Source organism: Homarus americanus, unplaced genomic scaffold (assembly GCF_018991925.1).
Source record: "Homarus americanus isolate GMGI-L3 unplaced genomic scaffold, GMGI_Hamer_2.0 scaffold25483, whole genome shotgun sequence".
Lineage (NCBI taxonomy): Eukaryota > Metazoa > Arthropoda > Malacostraca > Decapoda > Nephropidae > Homarus > Homarus americanus.
In genome coordinates, this window is record NW_024726235.1 from 3,706,910 (window position 1) to 3,724,126 (window position 17,217).

A 17,217-nucleotide genomic window follows, 5' to 3' on the forward strand; every position below is an offset into this window, starting at 1 on the left:
CAGTACTGTACAAGTAATGACTCTTCACATCAAACAGGAAGTCCTCAGATAAGTGGTTCAGAAGACGATGATTAGAAGTATATCTTGGGTGAAAGCATAGATGGATGGAGACACTACAAATACAGGGGTATACCTAATTTCACCTGGTCCACTGGTTGGGGGGGAAGAAAACTTCTAAAAAAAATCAATTTATGATTATAAATATTGAAACAATGCTTTTATAATAAAATTTTTATTTTTTTGTAGTAATACATTCCATATCAATCATATTAAAATGGATTTCTATTAAATTTTCATTTGCACCATGAATAAAAAACACATACCAATAGTGTAACTCGACATGACTCATCTATCAAAAGTTGCAAATGATGCTATCGAATGTTTTTCCAACTTGCTGAATTGATATTTCTAGAAACAGAAGATTACACCTTTTCACATATCCGTTGAGACATTGTTACATAACTATTTGACAAATTTCATAACCGAATGACAGAACACATATCGAATGACAATCTAAAATAACTGTTGGTGGTATGTCATTCTCCAATTGTTACATTCTCAAACTATATGTAGACTGTCGGTTTATTGTTCACGTCTGTCACTTCATAACTTATGTCAATCATTTCTGTTAGCATGAACGAACAATTATTTTAGATTGTCATTCGATATGTGTTCTGTCTTTAGGTTATGAAATTTGTCAAATACGTAGTTATGTAACAATGTCTCAACGGATATGTGAAAAGGTGTATTATTGATGCAAAAAGAGAGAGTGAATGACAACCAGTGAGGGGAGAGTCTTTGTTGATCTTGATCCTGGCCACTGTGTGCTGTAGCAGATAAAGAGTTTTCAGAAGTGAAAACAAAATAAAAACTTATCTATCTGAATGTAACTGTTAGATCAGATGATCCAAAATATCTGTACAATGCTTGGGCCTTTTGCATCAAGTAAGTATAATAAAAACAATGTACAAATAGATAAGGTAATGTGCTCTATGAAGGAGATTAGTCAGTCATATTTGGCTTGCGATACTTAGCCTGTAACCACACTCTATACATGGTGAGCTGTTTACCTCTGTTCACTTGTAGACGACGATCTACTAAGTTTTGTACTTCCTCTAGTCCAGCTCCTGTCATCAGCTCTCGAACTTCCTCTGAAATTGTAGAGTACAGTACAGTGATCCCTCGGTTAATGAACGCCTCGGTTTGCGAAATTTCGGTTAACGAATTACCTCCCATAACAATATTCAATTCAGTTAACGAAAAAAATTCGGTGAACGAATTCCTTACGAATTTTTCCCAACATGTTTTCGCCTGCTCACCAGCTGTAGTATTAGTCCGCCAATACAGTAATCGGTTTTAGGGCTGAAATTTGTTACCATTTGAGTAAATATCAAGAAGGTTGTACTGTTCAATAATTTTCCAAGTCTTATATTAAATTTTTTAGTCATTTTAACAATTATTTAACATAATTGAAATACAGGGAAATAGTTTTTAGCATGCCAAACAGCCACTTGACTCACCCAGAATGGCATCAGTTTGTGTCTCTGCTCAGTGGAGGAAGCATCTTGCTTGAGACTCTCTTGAACATAAACTATTTTTACATTTTTACAGTACAATTATTAGTCATTCTGAAGTTTATTTTACATATTGACAATATATAATGCAGTGCAGTGTTGATATAAAGAAAATAATCTTGAATTACACCAAGTGAACTAAAATTTTATGGGTGAAATGGTGGCATGAAGCATGGGGTGACTTCTCTTCCACCCCAATGCCTTCTCTTCTCCCTTCTCCTCCACCCCCATTCTAATTCCCATCATCATCATCATCATCAACCAGGAGCCTTCTACATACACACCTCAAAGTAAGTGTACTTTACTGCATTTATTTTTAGTTTGTATGTAATTTTCGGTGAACTGGAACCAATTACCCAAAATCCCATTAAAACAATGGTTTCGGTTAACGAAATTTTCAGTTAACGAACGACCTTCTGGAACGAATTGTGTTCGTTAACCGAGCGACCACTGTATTGTGAAAATATGTACAGATATAGCTAATTGAATGTCTGTGAAATTCCCTCTCTAAGGCTAAGTCTATCACCTTTAAAATACTAATTACTGTACAGTACTGTATATGTAAGTTAGTGAGATTTAGTCTTTTTATTATTGTAAAGAGATAAGACGGCATACTGTACTCCTACTTATCATAATCTACATATTCATGCACTATATTAAAGATGATATTTACACAATGGTTTATATTATCATCTGGGAAACAGCTAAATTTTCCATGCATTAATTGAAACAAAGTTACAGTATTGTAGTATATACAGTCATATCTCCATTGGTGCAGAGCACTTCCGGGAATGAGAAATTTCCGGGTAACGAGACGACTCTCTCAAAACTGGAAAAAATTCCCTCGTCCCTGGAATTTTCCAGGAAACGGAAAAATGATCTCTGAAGTTCCAGAAATTGCCCATTACATCATCCATCAAACCTGGAAAAATATTTCCCATCTCCGGAATTTTTCAGGTACCGGAAAAAATTCCTCAGATTTTCTGGAAAATGCGCCCGATTTTCATCTCTCAAACCCAGAAAAAACTCCCCCATCCCCGGAATATTCCAGGTATCGGAAAAATTACGGCTTTGGAAATGATTTTCCAATAAAATTTCAAATCCAGGTATCAGAGAGTTCCGGGTTTGAGGGATTCCGGTTAACGGAGATATTACTGTACAGTATATAATACAGTACAGGTACAGTATAAATTAAAATAATAATACTGAAGCTACTGAAATAATTCCATTAGACAAGATTGCAGTACAATATCATATATTAGAAACAGTAAACAACCTTTGTTTAATTTCAATGTTTTGGCCATATGACTGGTCATACTGTACACAGTCTCAGAGCTAACGCCATTCTGAGGAGTTTAGATCGAAAATGGGAGGCTCTGTAAATAGGAGGCAATGTAAAACTACTGTACAATCAACAGAGATGCAGGAAAAGCTAAAAATATGCTGAAATGGTATAAATGACCCATGATATAGCAATCTTCCCATCATATTTTTCACAAAACTTCATGCAACTAAAAATAACATCACAGGTCCATTCTCAGACTATGAGTGAGAACTCTATCAAGCTTTAGGAAAATGGAGAGAGGAATTGAATATAAAAACAAGAGACCCAACAGTGTGCAGGACAATGGACAGAGCAGTGCAATCCAGTGTGATCCTCCAACACTTAACTGGTTGGTGGCATAGTGAAACATAAGTATAAGAGACCTCTGTTTGGTAATAGTTACTGAGAGTCAACTATCTATGTAAAGTGTATACAGTACAGTAGGGTTGAGATATATAGCGATTTGTTATAAAGATTTTTTTTTTAGCACGACTCCCAAAATTACAGTATATATTGACATTTTCCAATATATAGCGATAAATCTATTTATTTCGCGAGGGAAATCGGGCGGGAAATATTTCAAATTTACCGCCATGGCAAACAAATGTGTTATTTGCTCGCCAGAAGCGCCACTGTGCTCACTCACCCGCTCAGTCTTTCTGATTCAGCTCTTGCCACGTGTGGACGCTGCGCTCTCACTATCCAGTCAAGGTCACCACGTGCTCTACTACTGTCTACTAAGATGCCTAAGTGTACTGTAACTAATATTTCTGGTGTGTTTGTTTATGTAGGTTTGGGATTATCAAGTGAGGATGGCAGTATGGAGTCAGCTGCCGAGTCTGGTGTTCCCGGGATGGCACGTCAGCTGCCGAGTCTGGTGTTCTTGAGTCTGGTGTTCTTGAGTCTGATGTTCCGAGTCTGGTGTTCCCGGGATGGCAAGTCAGCTGCCGAGTCTGGTGTTCTTGAGTCTGGTGTTCCGAGTCTGGTGTTTCCGAGTCTAGTGTTCATTGGTGCTTTAGTTAGTAAGAAAATAAACTCGTTAAGTCAAGTTTAGTCACTTTTATTGGACAACCAGAACCTAACCCTATTTTCCCATTGATTACATGTAATTATATACATGTATCGCGATTTAGTATATGGTGAACATCCTTGGACCCTATCTCACGATATATCCCGACCCTACTGTATATTGCACTCGGTAGACAATTCAGCCCTTGTCACTTATGACATAACACCCATACAGTACTAGGATTTTTTTATTTATATTTTTTTTTTTACTGGGGTTAGCCCACCTGGGCACAGGTCACTGACCCACATCTGGGCCTGGGGGGCGCAAAGCAATAGATGGCAGTCCTGATCATCATATGATTCTAAGGATCTCCTGGCTGATGGTGTACTGAACAAGTTCACTGTACTGTACTATCATATATACACCCTATACAGGATCACAAGCCAGGGGTTCTCACAACTTTATTTACACCTGGATGTCATATGAATTACAACTCAAGCTAATGGACAGAAGTAAAACTGGATGCATAGTTTACAAAATTTGATTGGCTTAGCTTTACACATTTGGATGACAGTAATTATATGTTTCTGTGGGTGTGTTGAAGTCAGTACAGTAGCTATTTCTTACACCTGTTATTCACCCTTTAACTGCTATCTTCGTCTTTAGATAATTAAGCAAAATTGTGGCATCATCATCTTCAGGCGATTGGCATTTGGCACCTTGAATTTAAAACTGTGCGCCAATAATCACACTAAAAATGAAAATTTGATGACTGGTAAACACTCTAGAGCAATGGTTCTTAAACTGGGGGACGCAAGCGGTCAGAGAGAAAAGTCTGGTCTGGAACTGAATGTTTTGTACACGATTGCTCATCCCTCCCACTCTATAATAACCAAGGGTTGCATCAGGGGGGGGGATCTAGGACTTATGCAGGGGGGGGGGGCGAGGCAAAAAGTCTAAGAACCACTGCTCTAGAGTGAGACACAAGGTTGGTGGAGCTTCAAATCAACTCGCTATCATCATCATAGAATTATTTGGAATTATCTATTCCTCATCACCCTCCTTCTCCTGTCCTCAGTGGCCCCTCACCCACACCATCACAACCTGGCTCATCACCTACGCAAAGGCTTACCACCCACTTTGTACCCAAAAAAAAAAAAAACATCGCTGCACCACCACATCTATGTCATTTGTCATCACAACAACCCCCACTCAGCACTTGTGCCAGTTACTCTCCACCACACTTTATACTCATAATTTACCACCCACGATGATTACAAAGTTTTTATATGGTTTTTCTGGCTTTTAAATTTTATATGCACCTGTAATCAATTTCATAAAAAAAAATTTCACGTCATATATTTTTGCAGTACAGTATACGGGGTACCCTTGATTTCCCAAATGTCACGGTTATTGGTTTAATAGCCAACTCCAAGGAATTTTTCCAAATTCAGTGTGTTACTATTGCATTATTTCAAAACAAGACTAATTTTCACACAGTCCTCATCATCCTGTATCATATCAGTGCTGGATGATGGCCTCCCCCAAATTCATTTCTATAACCTTCTGCCTTAAGCCTTTACTGCCCACTGAGCACCTCTTAACTTCTGCATGTCATCTATCCATACAGTATCATACTATCAAACAATATATGTAAAATCCAAAAGTTATTATCTCATACCTTGAGTGAAGAAGTAACATCTTGTTCCATCTCCACGAGCATAAAAGTTGTCTGCAAGACATCTTCCCTTTTTAAACCGTAGTTGTGCCATGTCGTAGCGACCATAATCACGGAAGAGTAAAATCCCTCCAGGACGAAGATACTCAGCCATCTTTCCTGCAACATGTTTCATCCTAAAAAGATGAAAAGGTGTCAATGATATTGTAACTTCTTAACTCGTACAAGTATTTTCCTACTTAAACCACCCTCAAACTGTGATGTCGCTCATATGAAAACAGCCTTTTTTTCTATATTGTGTGCCAGATTTAGCATTACTGCATATTGCTTTAAGAAATTCAGCTGCATGCCCATACAGTAAACAAACCCATAACCTCTTATTTTGTAGCAGTGAGGAGGAAATGATAAATATATCTTAGGCAACTTGGGAAACACCCAGCCCATCCAACTGTGAATATGTACAGTCAGACCATAAATTATCTTTACACCTCTGGTGCCAGGCAATATGACAAACTAGCCCCCCCAAAATTGTACAAAGCTCTTGCATCTGGCTTCACATTGGTAGCCCTGCTTTCTTTAAATGGGAATACAGTATGTGTAGCAACCAGTGACACAATAGGTATTCCTGTCACTCGTTCAAGATAGAATTTCCTTTTCTATGTATGTAACCTTAAATTTGGTTCAATTCATTAAAAACAAGTACTGTAGTGTAATGGCATATCCATTTTTGCTGACTTTTTAAATTGTAATTTGCCGTTTTGAAATATGCTTAGAATAAAAAAAAAAGGATAAGGGAAATGTTGCTGTTATCATGCTTACAAACCCTACTGAGACGACAGGAAAGGTAACGTTCATTTTAAAATCCATCACAACCTGGGGTAAAAGTAATTTATAGTCTGACTGGACCTAACTTTATAACTGGGAAAGTAAAGACAGGCAAGTGCAATGCTGGCCACACTGCCTCATTACCGGTATGTAGCTACTAAGGGTTTTATCTTCAGTAATGTGCAAGAAGCCAACAAATTTGAGGAAGAAATTTCATACAGTGGAGAAAATGTAATGAGGATCATCATATAACCTGAAAATTATATTCTAGGTGTAGTATTTAGTAAATGAAGATAGTAAAATATAGAAACAAAATCCACGATAAACAGCCCAATGAATAATGCTTACTTGTTGGGATGAAGTGCAGACAGGACAAAGATACAAATAATAACGTCTAAACTTGCTTCTGGGAAAGGTGCCTGCCAGTCCTCACCAGTCACATCACATACAAAAGCACAGCATCTGAAAACACAACATTATCATCAAAGTTCACACTGATAAATTGATTAACTGGTGAAAAGTCTATATACATTACGTACAATACACCAAGAAACAGTCCAAGCTAAATTTGCAACCTTTTGCCAGAGCTTTGTACAGTGCAGTGGGTCCCCGGGTTACAAACGGGTTCCGTTCCCGAGGACGATCTTAAGTCGGGTTTGTACGTAAGTCAGAACGCATGCAATGTGCATACCGTACTTAGAGAACAATGTTTAAAATCCCATCTAAAATCATTAATTTAAGACAAAGGTAGAAATAGAATGACAAAATACAGTAAATGAAAGTAAAAAATAAGTCATCAGGTAAATAAAATAATGTATATTTCAAGTTTAACCCCATTCGTATCCGAGGGCATTCGTAAGTCGGGGACACAACTAATACAACTGATGCTCAAGATACAGTACCTTAAGACATTTTACATCATTTAAAGGCAAAATACAGAATCGGTTATACTGTATGGTGGAACAAACTATTTTAAGAAACTTATTGAAAATCACATTTCTAACATTTATGTAAATTTATCTGAACATCCCAGCTACTTTGTCTACCAAACAAAACTGGGCTGGAGATTAGTATCTGGGAAATTTTGTACATAAACACTTCATAAATTTTTCACTCAGGATTCTCACTTTTGGCTGCTAAAGGGCACAACTTTCCTTTTGACACTTGACTCTTTTTAAAAAATACCGGTATGTACAGTAAAGTGAGGTATTTCACTCTGGTTAAATATTTGATGCCCTATATGGTATATACAGAGGCAGTGACTACTGTACTGTATCTTGTAAAAAAAAAAAAGAAAAAAAGAGAGATGACATATTCCACAAGTATTGTACACTAAAACCCTGATGAAAAAAAAAAGAGGAAAAAATGCACTGCACAATTATATGAACAAGCATACCCGGTATACCATTAATGGTGGCCAAGCATTCCATCATTCTGTAGCAAAGTTCACAGAGCCATTATGATGGAAAACCCTACTTCCTGAACTCATCTGATATACACACACAAATGAATGTACAGTACAAGTATTTCTATATAATGTGCACGAGCAGCAAGGATAATTAAGCCATTCAGTAGTATATGGTTAATACTGATTCTCTAAAGATGGTCTAAAGTACAATACTGTACATACCTTTTTGATTCATAATCAGGAGACTCCTTCACAATATCAATAGCTGTCTTGGAAAAATCACAACAGTAGACAAACAGTTTTTCATTATTGTTGATTCTCAGAATGGGAAAGACCGTATTGCCAACTCCACAGCCAACTTCAAGAATACGAAATGTAGCATTTTCTCCAGGGTAAGCTTCCTCCGCATCTGTTTCTGTACTAGCACAATTTGCTTGGCATTCACCATTGATAGTTTCTTTCATCCCAGAACTGGAAGCTTCTGTGTCCTCTGATTCTCTTTCTCGATTGTCACTACAGTGTACAGAAGTATTAGCCAACATGCAGGGTAGTTCTTTCTCATTCAAGTTATTTGCTCCTAAACATTCTTTTCTTGCTTTTACTGTTGGTGATTCACAATCACTGTCCTTCACTGCTTTCACATCGCACACACCAACATGCTGATCTTGTACTGCCGGCAAGTCTGAGCTTGCTTCTTCACTAGGGTTTAGCTTCACAGGGAAGGTATGAGCTAAATGTGGTGCTAACTCTGGAAATTCTGTGAAGAGCCAATGTCTATCTTTGAAGAATCTGAAAAGAGAAATAACTATTACGAACATGCGAGTCTTATCACAATATGAAAAGTTCCTCTTTGTATGTACTGTAGCAAAATTGGGTAAATTGAACTTGCTCATATACTGTGTTCAGACATGGCATAAATTTACAGACATCAAATTTCTAAAGTTTATAGGTTAACACAACACATCTGAATGAACAGTTTCATTGGCATGGTATTCTCATCTCAGCAGTTGATGGGATTCTTCAAGGCCAATAAGCCTGAAGCTGGTGTATGCACTATGATACCTACCTTGACAGCTCATGGATGAACTTAATTAAATATATGACATAAATGATAATGAAAATAGACTGAGTTACTGTGCTATTTTGTGATTTCCATTATTGAATACAAAATGGCGGCCAGTGACTTTTATATATATATGCAGTATATATATATATATATATATATATATATATAATATATATATATATATATATATATATATATATATATATATATATATATATATATATACATATATATATATATATATATATATATATATATATATATATATATATATATATATATATATATATATATATATATATATATATATATATATATATATATATATATATCATTGGCTTGAAAATACAGTACAATTTAATCATCCTGAATAAAAAAATAAAATTTCAGATAACATTTAAGATTTACATATGTCAAAACAAAAGTGATCTTTCAACCATACATCAGAATGACAGATGTATATCATTATTATGCAAATACTGTACAGTAATAGGCTCTGCTTTGATCAAAACTTCCTAAATAAGATGCTGTTTTATGGTGAGACAGTGCTGTACCTGTTCTGATGAATGCCATAGAAGCTGTCCCATTGACCAGCTGCCTCCAGTTCCAGCTTCTTAATTTCTTCAGCACTTAAAGTCACTTCTGAGTTTTCCAACACCTTTGCCTGGGCAACAGCTTCTTGCTTTTCATCCCAAACTACATTATCCCTGGAGCAATGAAAAAAATTTTAATCTATTTTTCAACATTTTATGGAAACAGAGGATTAATAGAACAAAAGTTGCATCTGTTAAAACACACTGGAGCAAAATATCAATCAGACAACCTGAAAATCTACTTTTGTAATCCAAGGGTGTACTGTACTGTATAAAGTAATACTGTCCAAAACAATTAATAACTTCAGCATGTACAATTTTACATAATCCTGCTACCACCCTTGGCTGGGGCAGTACTACTGGTGCAAATAAACTACAAGAATGTGGACAATATACATGAATGTATGAATGTACAGATTGGTAATTGCAAATCAACATGCCCCTGCATGTGTAATGGAGGTATAAAAAGTTTAAACCTCTTCTGTTCCCAAGAACCATATACAAGGAACATGTTCATCAGTAAGTTTTCGTAATAAGTAGCAGTAGCAGCTTCCATCAGCTCTGGCACTGGTTCCTGTGGCCTTGGGTTGATAAGATTCTTGAGTGCAATTACCCTGGTCTTAAGAAGCTCATTAATCATAATTGAAGTTTGTGTATTTAGTTGCAATTCCTCTGGCCATGCAGTACGTCCAATTTGTTTTCCAAAGCAGTTACAGAGCCACTCAGGGATCAGATATCCTCATTTCAATTGGTCAGTGTTCCCAGGAGAAATTCCAATGAATTAAATGATTTTATACTAAATAAACTCATCCCTGCACAGAAAAACTTATTCTACTATACATTTGTAACAAGAATGGTTCAGTTCAGTGTTATTTTTGTTCGAATTTGTTTGCAGAATAACTACCATAAGTATATGATTGGAGGTTTCTGTGTAATGCAGTCACCTGTATAAATAGGCCTAAGTGTTCCCAAGCTTAGAACTACAAGAGCACAACCTATAAGTGGACTACAAACCAAAGTCCTGCTGGGCCAGAGTTTCTATTGGCAAATTGAATTACAGTATACTGTGCTGTATAACAAATTTGTCTGGTGAATATTTTTTCTAGTTATCATTTAACAAAATTAAAACCACCACAAGATATTACAAGCAATAAGAAAGGCTATAATATGTAATTAAAATCGATAAATTAAATAAAAAATCCAATGAAATCTTGATAAGAGTCACCTACAGGGTACATGAAGGCCACTTAAAGTTATAAAAATTATGAATGATCCAAAATATACTGTATTACCCAAACAGTATCTATACATAGCTACCCTCAGTAAAGCATATCATTAAGTTCACACAAAATACAACATACCCATATTTTATGTGGGAAATTTCCTTACCAATTATTATGCTGAAAAACCATCTTCCAGTCCTTCAGTACCCTCCCCCCTCCCTGTGGTCGACGGCGTCCACTTGTGTCATCAGTCAAACAACGCTTCCACACTACAGAACTGTTATTCCATACCCTATATAGCTTGTTCACCAGGCCACTAAGATGTCGAATTTCTGAAAGGAGTGGCGATGGGAGGTGTGTTTTTTTCTTATTTCTATTGCAACAAAACTGAAGGTTTGTTACAAAGATACTGAGGACAATCTATTCAAATCCTTTCAAAACAAGACAGTAAACATAAATTATAAAATGGTTCAGTGTAGTGACACACTTGCTGAAAAACTACAGCTATTACGGTAGCCATCTCTGTATATTGGTCTACATCAGGAGTGTAAGGTAAGCATAGCATCTTGACTTGTTGATATCCTTCACATAAACTCTTCTACCTGGCTCAATTTGGACAACAGTACTGAAATGTCATAATTGATGTCTTGCTCCTAAAATCCCATTTCATAACCACATTAGAATCAGTGAACCTGGCATCCCTCCCTCCTCCATATGGGGTGTGAAAGTGAGCTGGGTTTAATATGCTGGTCACTGTGTTGTCATTTAATAACTGATGTAAAAAAAAAGAAAAAAGACTAGAGCATAAATTTATGCTCAACATCAAACAATACTCAGCCTTCTCCCTGTTTATAATGCCTTAACACTTAGGAATTCTGGCAAAAATAGCCATACAAAGTCTACAGTACAATAATGCCTTTCTCACTCAGAACTCCAGGTACAGTAAAATAACCACTTCATAATCATTATCCTTTTTTTTCAGTAATGCTCATTGTAAATTCCAGATAAAATCAAACACATGTTAGCAGTGGCAGTCAGATTGCAACATGAAGCCATTTATTCAACCAACCAAACCTAACCTAACTATCTCAGTACAGTACTCTACACTCTTAAGTTTAGTTGGGCTTAGCTCGTTCATTCTGTATGTTCTATTGGTTTGTTCTTCTGTCAAGTTCTTATGATGCTGGACACACTGATGATGCTAAAGACAATTCATCCACTTCATTTAAAAAATTTATGTAACATGAAACATTCCTGTAATTGAAAATATTTTACATCTTTTATGCACCTAAACCACCGACTGGTAGCTATTTTAGACTACCCGGTACGATAGTTCTTTTGAGCAGACAATATCTTTCTGACCTCTGTAAATCAAACGTGGAAATATAAGTTTCATATTTTTATTTTCACAAAATTTTTCTTCTACTAAATAATTGAACACTTATAGCACCTGATACCTAACTTAACCTTCTTATCCTAACCTAATTAAAGTTACTGGGTATATCAATCTTAGGTTAGGTTAAGTTAGGAATTTAGAATGTAAAGAAAAAAATGCTATTCTATTAAAATCGTTTCTAAATCCAGTAGATACAATAAAAAGCAAAGTAATGTACAGTATTAAAAGAATACACTACAGTCACAGTAAAACTAAGACACTGTCCCCAATAACCAGTAACATTACACTAAAATTTCTGTAAAGGAAACTAGTTTTTTTACCTCAAGAATGTTTGGTATGGTTTGGTCGATTTTTTATAAAAATAAAATAAAACAAAAAATGGCTCATTTACACAATAAATGAAGGTCATATTTGACTAAAACACCAACATTCACCAGAAAAAACAATTTATCATATCAAAAGAAGGAATGGGAAAAAACACAAATAATTTTCCTTTTCCGAATATTTACCAAATTCGGTACCTTAACTCCATAAGGTTGGTTAAATGATAACTTAATTATGACAAAATGAACTACACCATTCAAGGTTCCACGACATTTGCTCACAGGACGAACCGAACCGAACCTAACCTTACCTTTCCATTACTATTGTGAGTATTTGAGTTGCGAGCATTTGTCTTGTGAGTATAAGGGGTCCTGCTAATTACCCAAATGTACCCAAATGTAGCCAAATATAGCCAGAGTGAAGTTAAATAATGGTCCTAGATGAATAAATCGGACTGCCAATCACTTCTCGACTAGTATTTGGTGTCACACAGTCACAAAAAATTGTTAAACTTAATTTAATCTGAGTTAATAGATCGAGTGCATGTACCTAACCTAACCTCGACTAGTATTTGGTGTCACGAAGTCACAAAAAATTGGTAAACTTAATTTAATCTGAGTTAATAGATCACGTGCATGTACCTAACCTAACCTAACCTAACCTAACCTAATCTAATCTAATCTAATCTAATCTAATCTAATCTAACCTAACCTAACCTAACACAACTCAGATTAAATTAAGTTTACCAATTTTTTTTTACTTTATGACACCAAATACTAGTCGAGAAGTGATTAGCAGTCCGATTTATTCATGTAGGACCATTATTTGACTTCATTGCGGCTATATTTGGCTACATTTGGGTTAATTAGTCGGCCCGGAGTATAAGCCTTGTGAGCAAATGTCGGCACCTGGCAGCACTGTACAGGTAAATAAATACAACCACACTGTTTTGGGTCAAAGTACTTACCAGGCATTGTGTTGAAATACATTATTCTTGTCTTTAAGGAGTCTTGCCCCAAACTGTGGTCTTTTCCCAGGGCATCCCGAGCTTTCTGACATGTCTTCTTATTACTGTCTTCTGTGTATTGTAAACAAACCTGCAACATTAGAGTTTCCTCAGAATTATAGATATACTTTTAATTACATCATTATTTGCTTTCAATTACGATCTTAAACTTTTATATAACTAAAAAAATATGTGTAATTTGTTGCTTAAAACTAAAATGCACGTTAATTTTTAGCTGGGAAGTTGAATTAAATTAAAAAAAATATCTGCTTTACATATATAAGACTGAAATTATTTCCCTAAGGCTATAAAAGCCAATTTTAATTTCAAACTAATAAAAAGTAAAATTAAGATCTATAAAGAATATAGGTTAAGGCAAAGAATATTTTCGTATCAATGAATGTTGTACAGTTAAAATGACCCAGCAGTTCCAATTTAAGTGATATTATATTTAATGTCAGTATTATTAGATAAATTATTTAATTATCTGATTCGTGGGTTTATTGTGAATAGTGAATTCATCCCAACCGATCAGTGGCGAAGAGGATAAAAGTAAAGTAAAACAGCTTTCTTGGGTTATATTTCTTTGAGTATGAACCTCTGTCCTGCGTGGCAGTGAGAAGCGATACCACCCTCAGTGTCAAGACCTGATTGAATTACTCAGAATAGGCAAACTGTACTACAAGCTTTGTCAATAAATTTGTTAAACTAAAAAAACTTCATTCAGTTTACTGTTCATTCCACCAAGGATAAAATATCATACAATACAGTCCTTGAACTACATTGTCATGTCACTCACAAAACGAGTCCACTGGCGCGTTAATTTAGCAATACCATGACTGCTTACCAATGGGGTCACCATCTCTACCAAGGGTCAAAACGGTTCTTGAAACAACTTAAAAGTACATGATAATGACGCAAGGTCTGAACTAGTTAATGACGGTGCATTTTTGATCACTTTCCAGACACCTTCCCCAACAGTATTGTTTCCTCGGTAGTATAGTGGTGAGTATCCCCGCCTGTCACGCGGGAGACCGGGGTTCGATTCCCCGCCGGGGAGGTTAGTTTTGGTTGACCTTGCAGACATTGTGAGAGAGGAGAGCCTAGTGTCACACATCATTAAACTGTGTTTGACAATGGTGTAACTTAGATCATTGTTGTTTCTGTACCAGTCTGAAAGCCTGTACTCTGCAAAGTCAACAAAACTAACCTCCCCAGCGGGGAATCGAACCCCGGTGACAGGCGGGATACTCTCCACTATACTACCGAGGAAACGGTATTTTAAATAAAGGTGACTGAGATCTGATCAATATTGTCTCGCCATTAACTAGTTATAATTTTTTCTGCATCATAATGATGGAGCTAATTTTTAAATGGAACGTTTTAAAAAGAGCGAAATTTTCTGCAGCACAACACCCTCTTTGGCTGGTAATACAAGCTATTTACTTTCCTTTTGGATATATGAATATTTATATTATGAATTTATCATCGAAGACAATTATTTACGCATTTTTTATATAGAAATAAATAAATATTCTAAATTTCACTACATTCTTATAGAAATAAAATTATATGAACGCTCACACGGTATTTTTCCGTTCTGCCGATACATACCTATTGTCTATGTATACGATGACAGGGAACCAGGTTAGTGACACGCCACCACTTATCGCTTGACCTCCTTCACTGGTAATTTGTCACGGTCGTTGAATCTGACTGCCACAAACAAATTGTTATTATGGACGTCAATAGCTCAAATACTAAACTAAAAAAAAATACGCAATACGCGGCATATTGTACAGTAGTTAAAAATGCACTTAAATTGTTACAGTTCTGTATTTAGTGTGTGTGAACAGCGAGTTACTTACATAACCAAAATTTGACTGAGGGAACCTTAAGATTTATTTCGATGTTTAGTGGTTGATCACACGTTACAGAGTAAGGGGGGAAGGGCACAACTCCAAACATCTAAAACTCAACAATAACTGATATGAAAAATGCAGTTTTTTTATTGAACGGGCTTACCTGTCAGTTGCCAGTTATGCATTATAATCTACAATTAACAAGAAATACTCTTTCCAGCTTAATGACTCACAAACCAATATTATCCATGTCCATAAAATTACGAAAGTTACACATTTAAACATGACTCAGGTTTGCCACCACATGTACTGTACATATGAGTTCACACGACCCATGTTGACGGCACGGACATTTACAACCACAACGACCCTGGCAACTACAGAACATAGATGCATCAAGGATTTCTGGTATTTGTGAAACTGTGGTCAACAGTGGTTTGACTTTATCACCTGACACCCAACCAAACTTGAATGGGTCTGGAAACACAGATTGTGGTCGATCAGCTTTGACCCAAATACATGATTGTAAGATAGTGTAGCTCGCTTTACAGATGTGCCTTCAGTGGGTGGTAGGCTCCAAACGTCCTTCTCTCTAACATACAGGTTTGCCCCGAGTTTGTTCAGGTTTTCATATTTAACACATCATATTCTGGGCAACACTGATGACTTCTTGAACTGTTTCAGTTATTATATCTGACTGACTATCAAGTTGCTGACATACTTGTATTAGTTCTTGTACGATGTCGAGATTCGCTGTACCACTTCGAAAAAAAAATCCCCTTTAAGATAATGTGTTCGTAGTGTGCCATTCATTTAAGAGCATGATCTATCAAACATAATATCAGATGTCTCAGTTGGAATGATGCTGTACAAATAGCTGCTGCCTTTGAAGATAAGACAAAACAACGAACGTGATAAAAAAGATAGAAAGAAAGAAACTGCCTAGCTATATTGTCTTCCCAATCCCACCCAGTCATCTTTTCTCCCCAACTCCATCAGTCATCAATCAGTCCATCGCTTATGTTATTGCGTGAAACTTGAAAGTGTTAAAGTTTCGAGTTTGTCTGTAGGAGATGTGCAAATCGATATGATTTTATTAAAAGTGTCCATTAAAACAAATGAGTTTTCTTTTTCCTGTCTCGCTTCGAGGCAACTCCTTAGTAGATTGACTGAAATTTCATATAATGCTGTTTAACGATAACTAGGTGTTCGGGGTGTCCACCTAACATTTCTCTATTGTGTTTAAGGTTAATAAAACTGACCTCCCCGGCGGGGAATCGAACCCCGGTCTCCCGCGTGACAGGCGGGGATACTCACCACTATACTACCGAGGAATCGGTACCTTTAATGATTTCGTATGTGATCTTGTAATTAATATTAAATTCAAGTTGACAACATTTATATTGTATATAAAGTGTGGATGCCTTTACTCTGTGTTGTGTAACTGTTTATGATGAAATTTACAGTATGAGGGTCAGTGTATACCTACAAGCGTAATAAACAAATCCACATTAATTCATAATAAATAGTACATGAAGACGACATTATTGAGCAGGTCGAAAGTTATATTTTACCGATTCCTCGGTAGTATAGTGGTGAGTATCCCCGCCTGTCACGCGGGAGACCGGGGTTCGATTCCCCGCCGGGGAGGTTAGTTTTGTTGACCTTGAACACAAGGAAAATGCGGGTTGAATCCATACAAACTATTTTTACTATTTAATCAGTTTTATGCTCGACAATATTTTTCCTTATTCGCTCCCTGACACTTGTGGCGCTGCCAAGTGTATCAACTTATTGTTTACCTTTTCTTTGTTAGCACTGTGTTATCGCCGCTGGCTTCAGCTACAGTGCTGGCGTGTGATGCCATTAAATCTTTCGACCTGTGACCTCACCAGATGTAGAAGTGTTTACAGACAAGTCCTGGTTCTG

The 17,217-nt window shown here is 36.3% G+C and overlaps 1 protein-coding gene and 3 non-coding genes across 6 annotated transcripts; 2 read left to right on the top strand and 2 right to left on the bottom strand.

Annotated features, from left to right (window-relative positions):
• Positions 1 to 657: 657 nt before the first annotated feature.
• On the bottom strand, positions 658 to 14,419 carry LOC121865437 (tRNA N(3)-methylcytidine methyltransferase METTL2-like). 3 transcript variants are annotated; one of them, XM_042364856.1, is made up of 8 exons: positions 14,274 to 14,419; positions 13,388 to 13,517; positions 10,867 to 11,032; positions 9,439 to 9,591; positions 8,041 to 8,607; positions 6,759 to 6,872; positions 5,589 to 5,761; positions 658 to 1,151 (listed from the first exon to the last, which is right to left on the bottom strand). In XM_042364856.1, exons 1-8 carry the CDS (start codon positions 14,286 to 14,288, stop codon positions 1,003 to 1,005), a joined length of 1,467 nt encoding a protein of 488 aa, XP_042220790.1. In that variant the 5' UTR covers positions 14,289 to 14,419; the 3' UTR covers positions 658 to 1,002. The 3 variants fall into 3 exon arrangements, with proteins under 3 accessions (XP_042220790.1, XP_042220789.1, XP_042220791.1); XM_042364855.1 differs by having other exon boundaries at positions 14,226 to 14,411; XM_042364857.1 differs by lacking the exon at positions 10,867 to 11,032 and having other exon boundaries at positions 659 to 1,151; positions 14,274 to 14,415.
• On the top strand, positions 14,415 to 14,486 carry Trnad-guc. The gene has a single exon. It is a non-coding gene; the product is annotated as a tRNA-Asp (tRNA).
• A 2,064-nt stretch (positions 14,487 to 16,550) lies between these two features.
• On the bottom strand, positions 16,551 to 16,622 carry Trnad-guc. Its single transcript has one exon. It is a non-coding gene; the product is annotated as a tRNA-Asp (tRNA).
• A 244-nt stretch (positions 16,623 to 16,866) lies between these two features.
• Positions 16,867 to 16,938, top strand: Trnad-guc. Its single transcript has one exon. It is a non-coding gene; the product is annotated as a tRNA-Asp (tRNA).
• The last annotated feature ends 279 nt before the right edge of the window (positions 16,939 to 17,217 follow it).

Bases quoted from the DNA above. Each gene is read 5' to 3' on its own strand.
- LOC121865437 (XM_042364855.1), bottom strand. From the start codon at position 14,288: ATGGTGACCCCATTGGTAAGCAGTCATGGTATTGCTAAATTAACGCGC. The intron at 11,033-13,387 runs GTAAGTACTTTG...CACTCCTTTCAG, and splicing joins GTATTTCAACACAATGCCTG to AAATTCGACATCTTAGTGGC. The intron at 1,152-5,588 runs GTATGAGATAAT...CTACAATTTCAG, and splicing joins ATGTTACTTCTTCACTCAAG to AGGAAGTTCGAGAGCTGATG.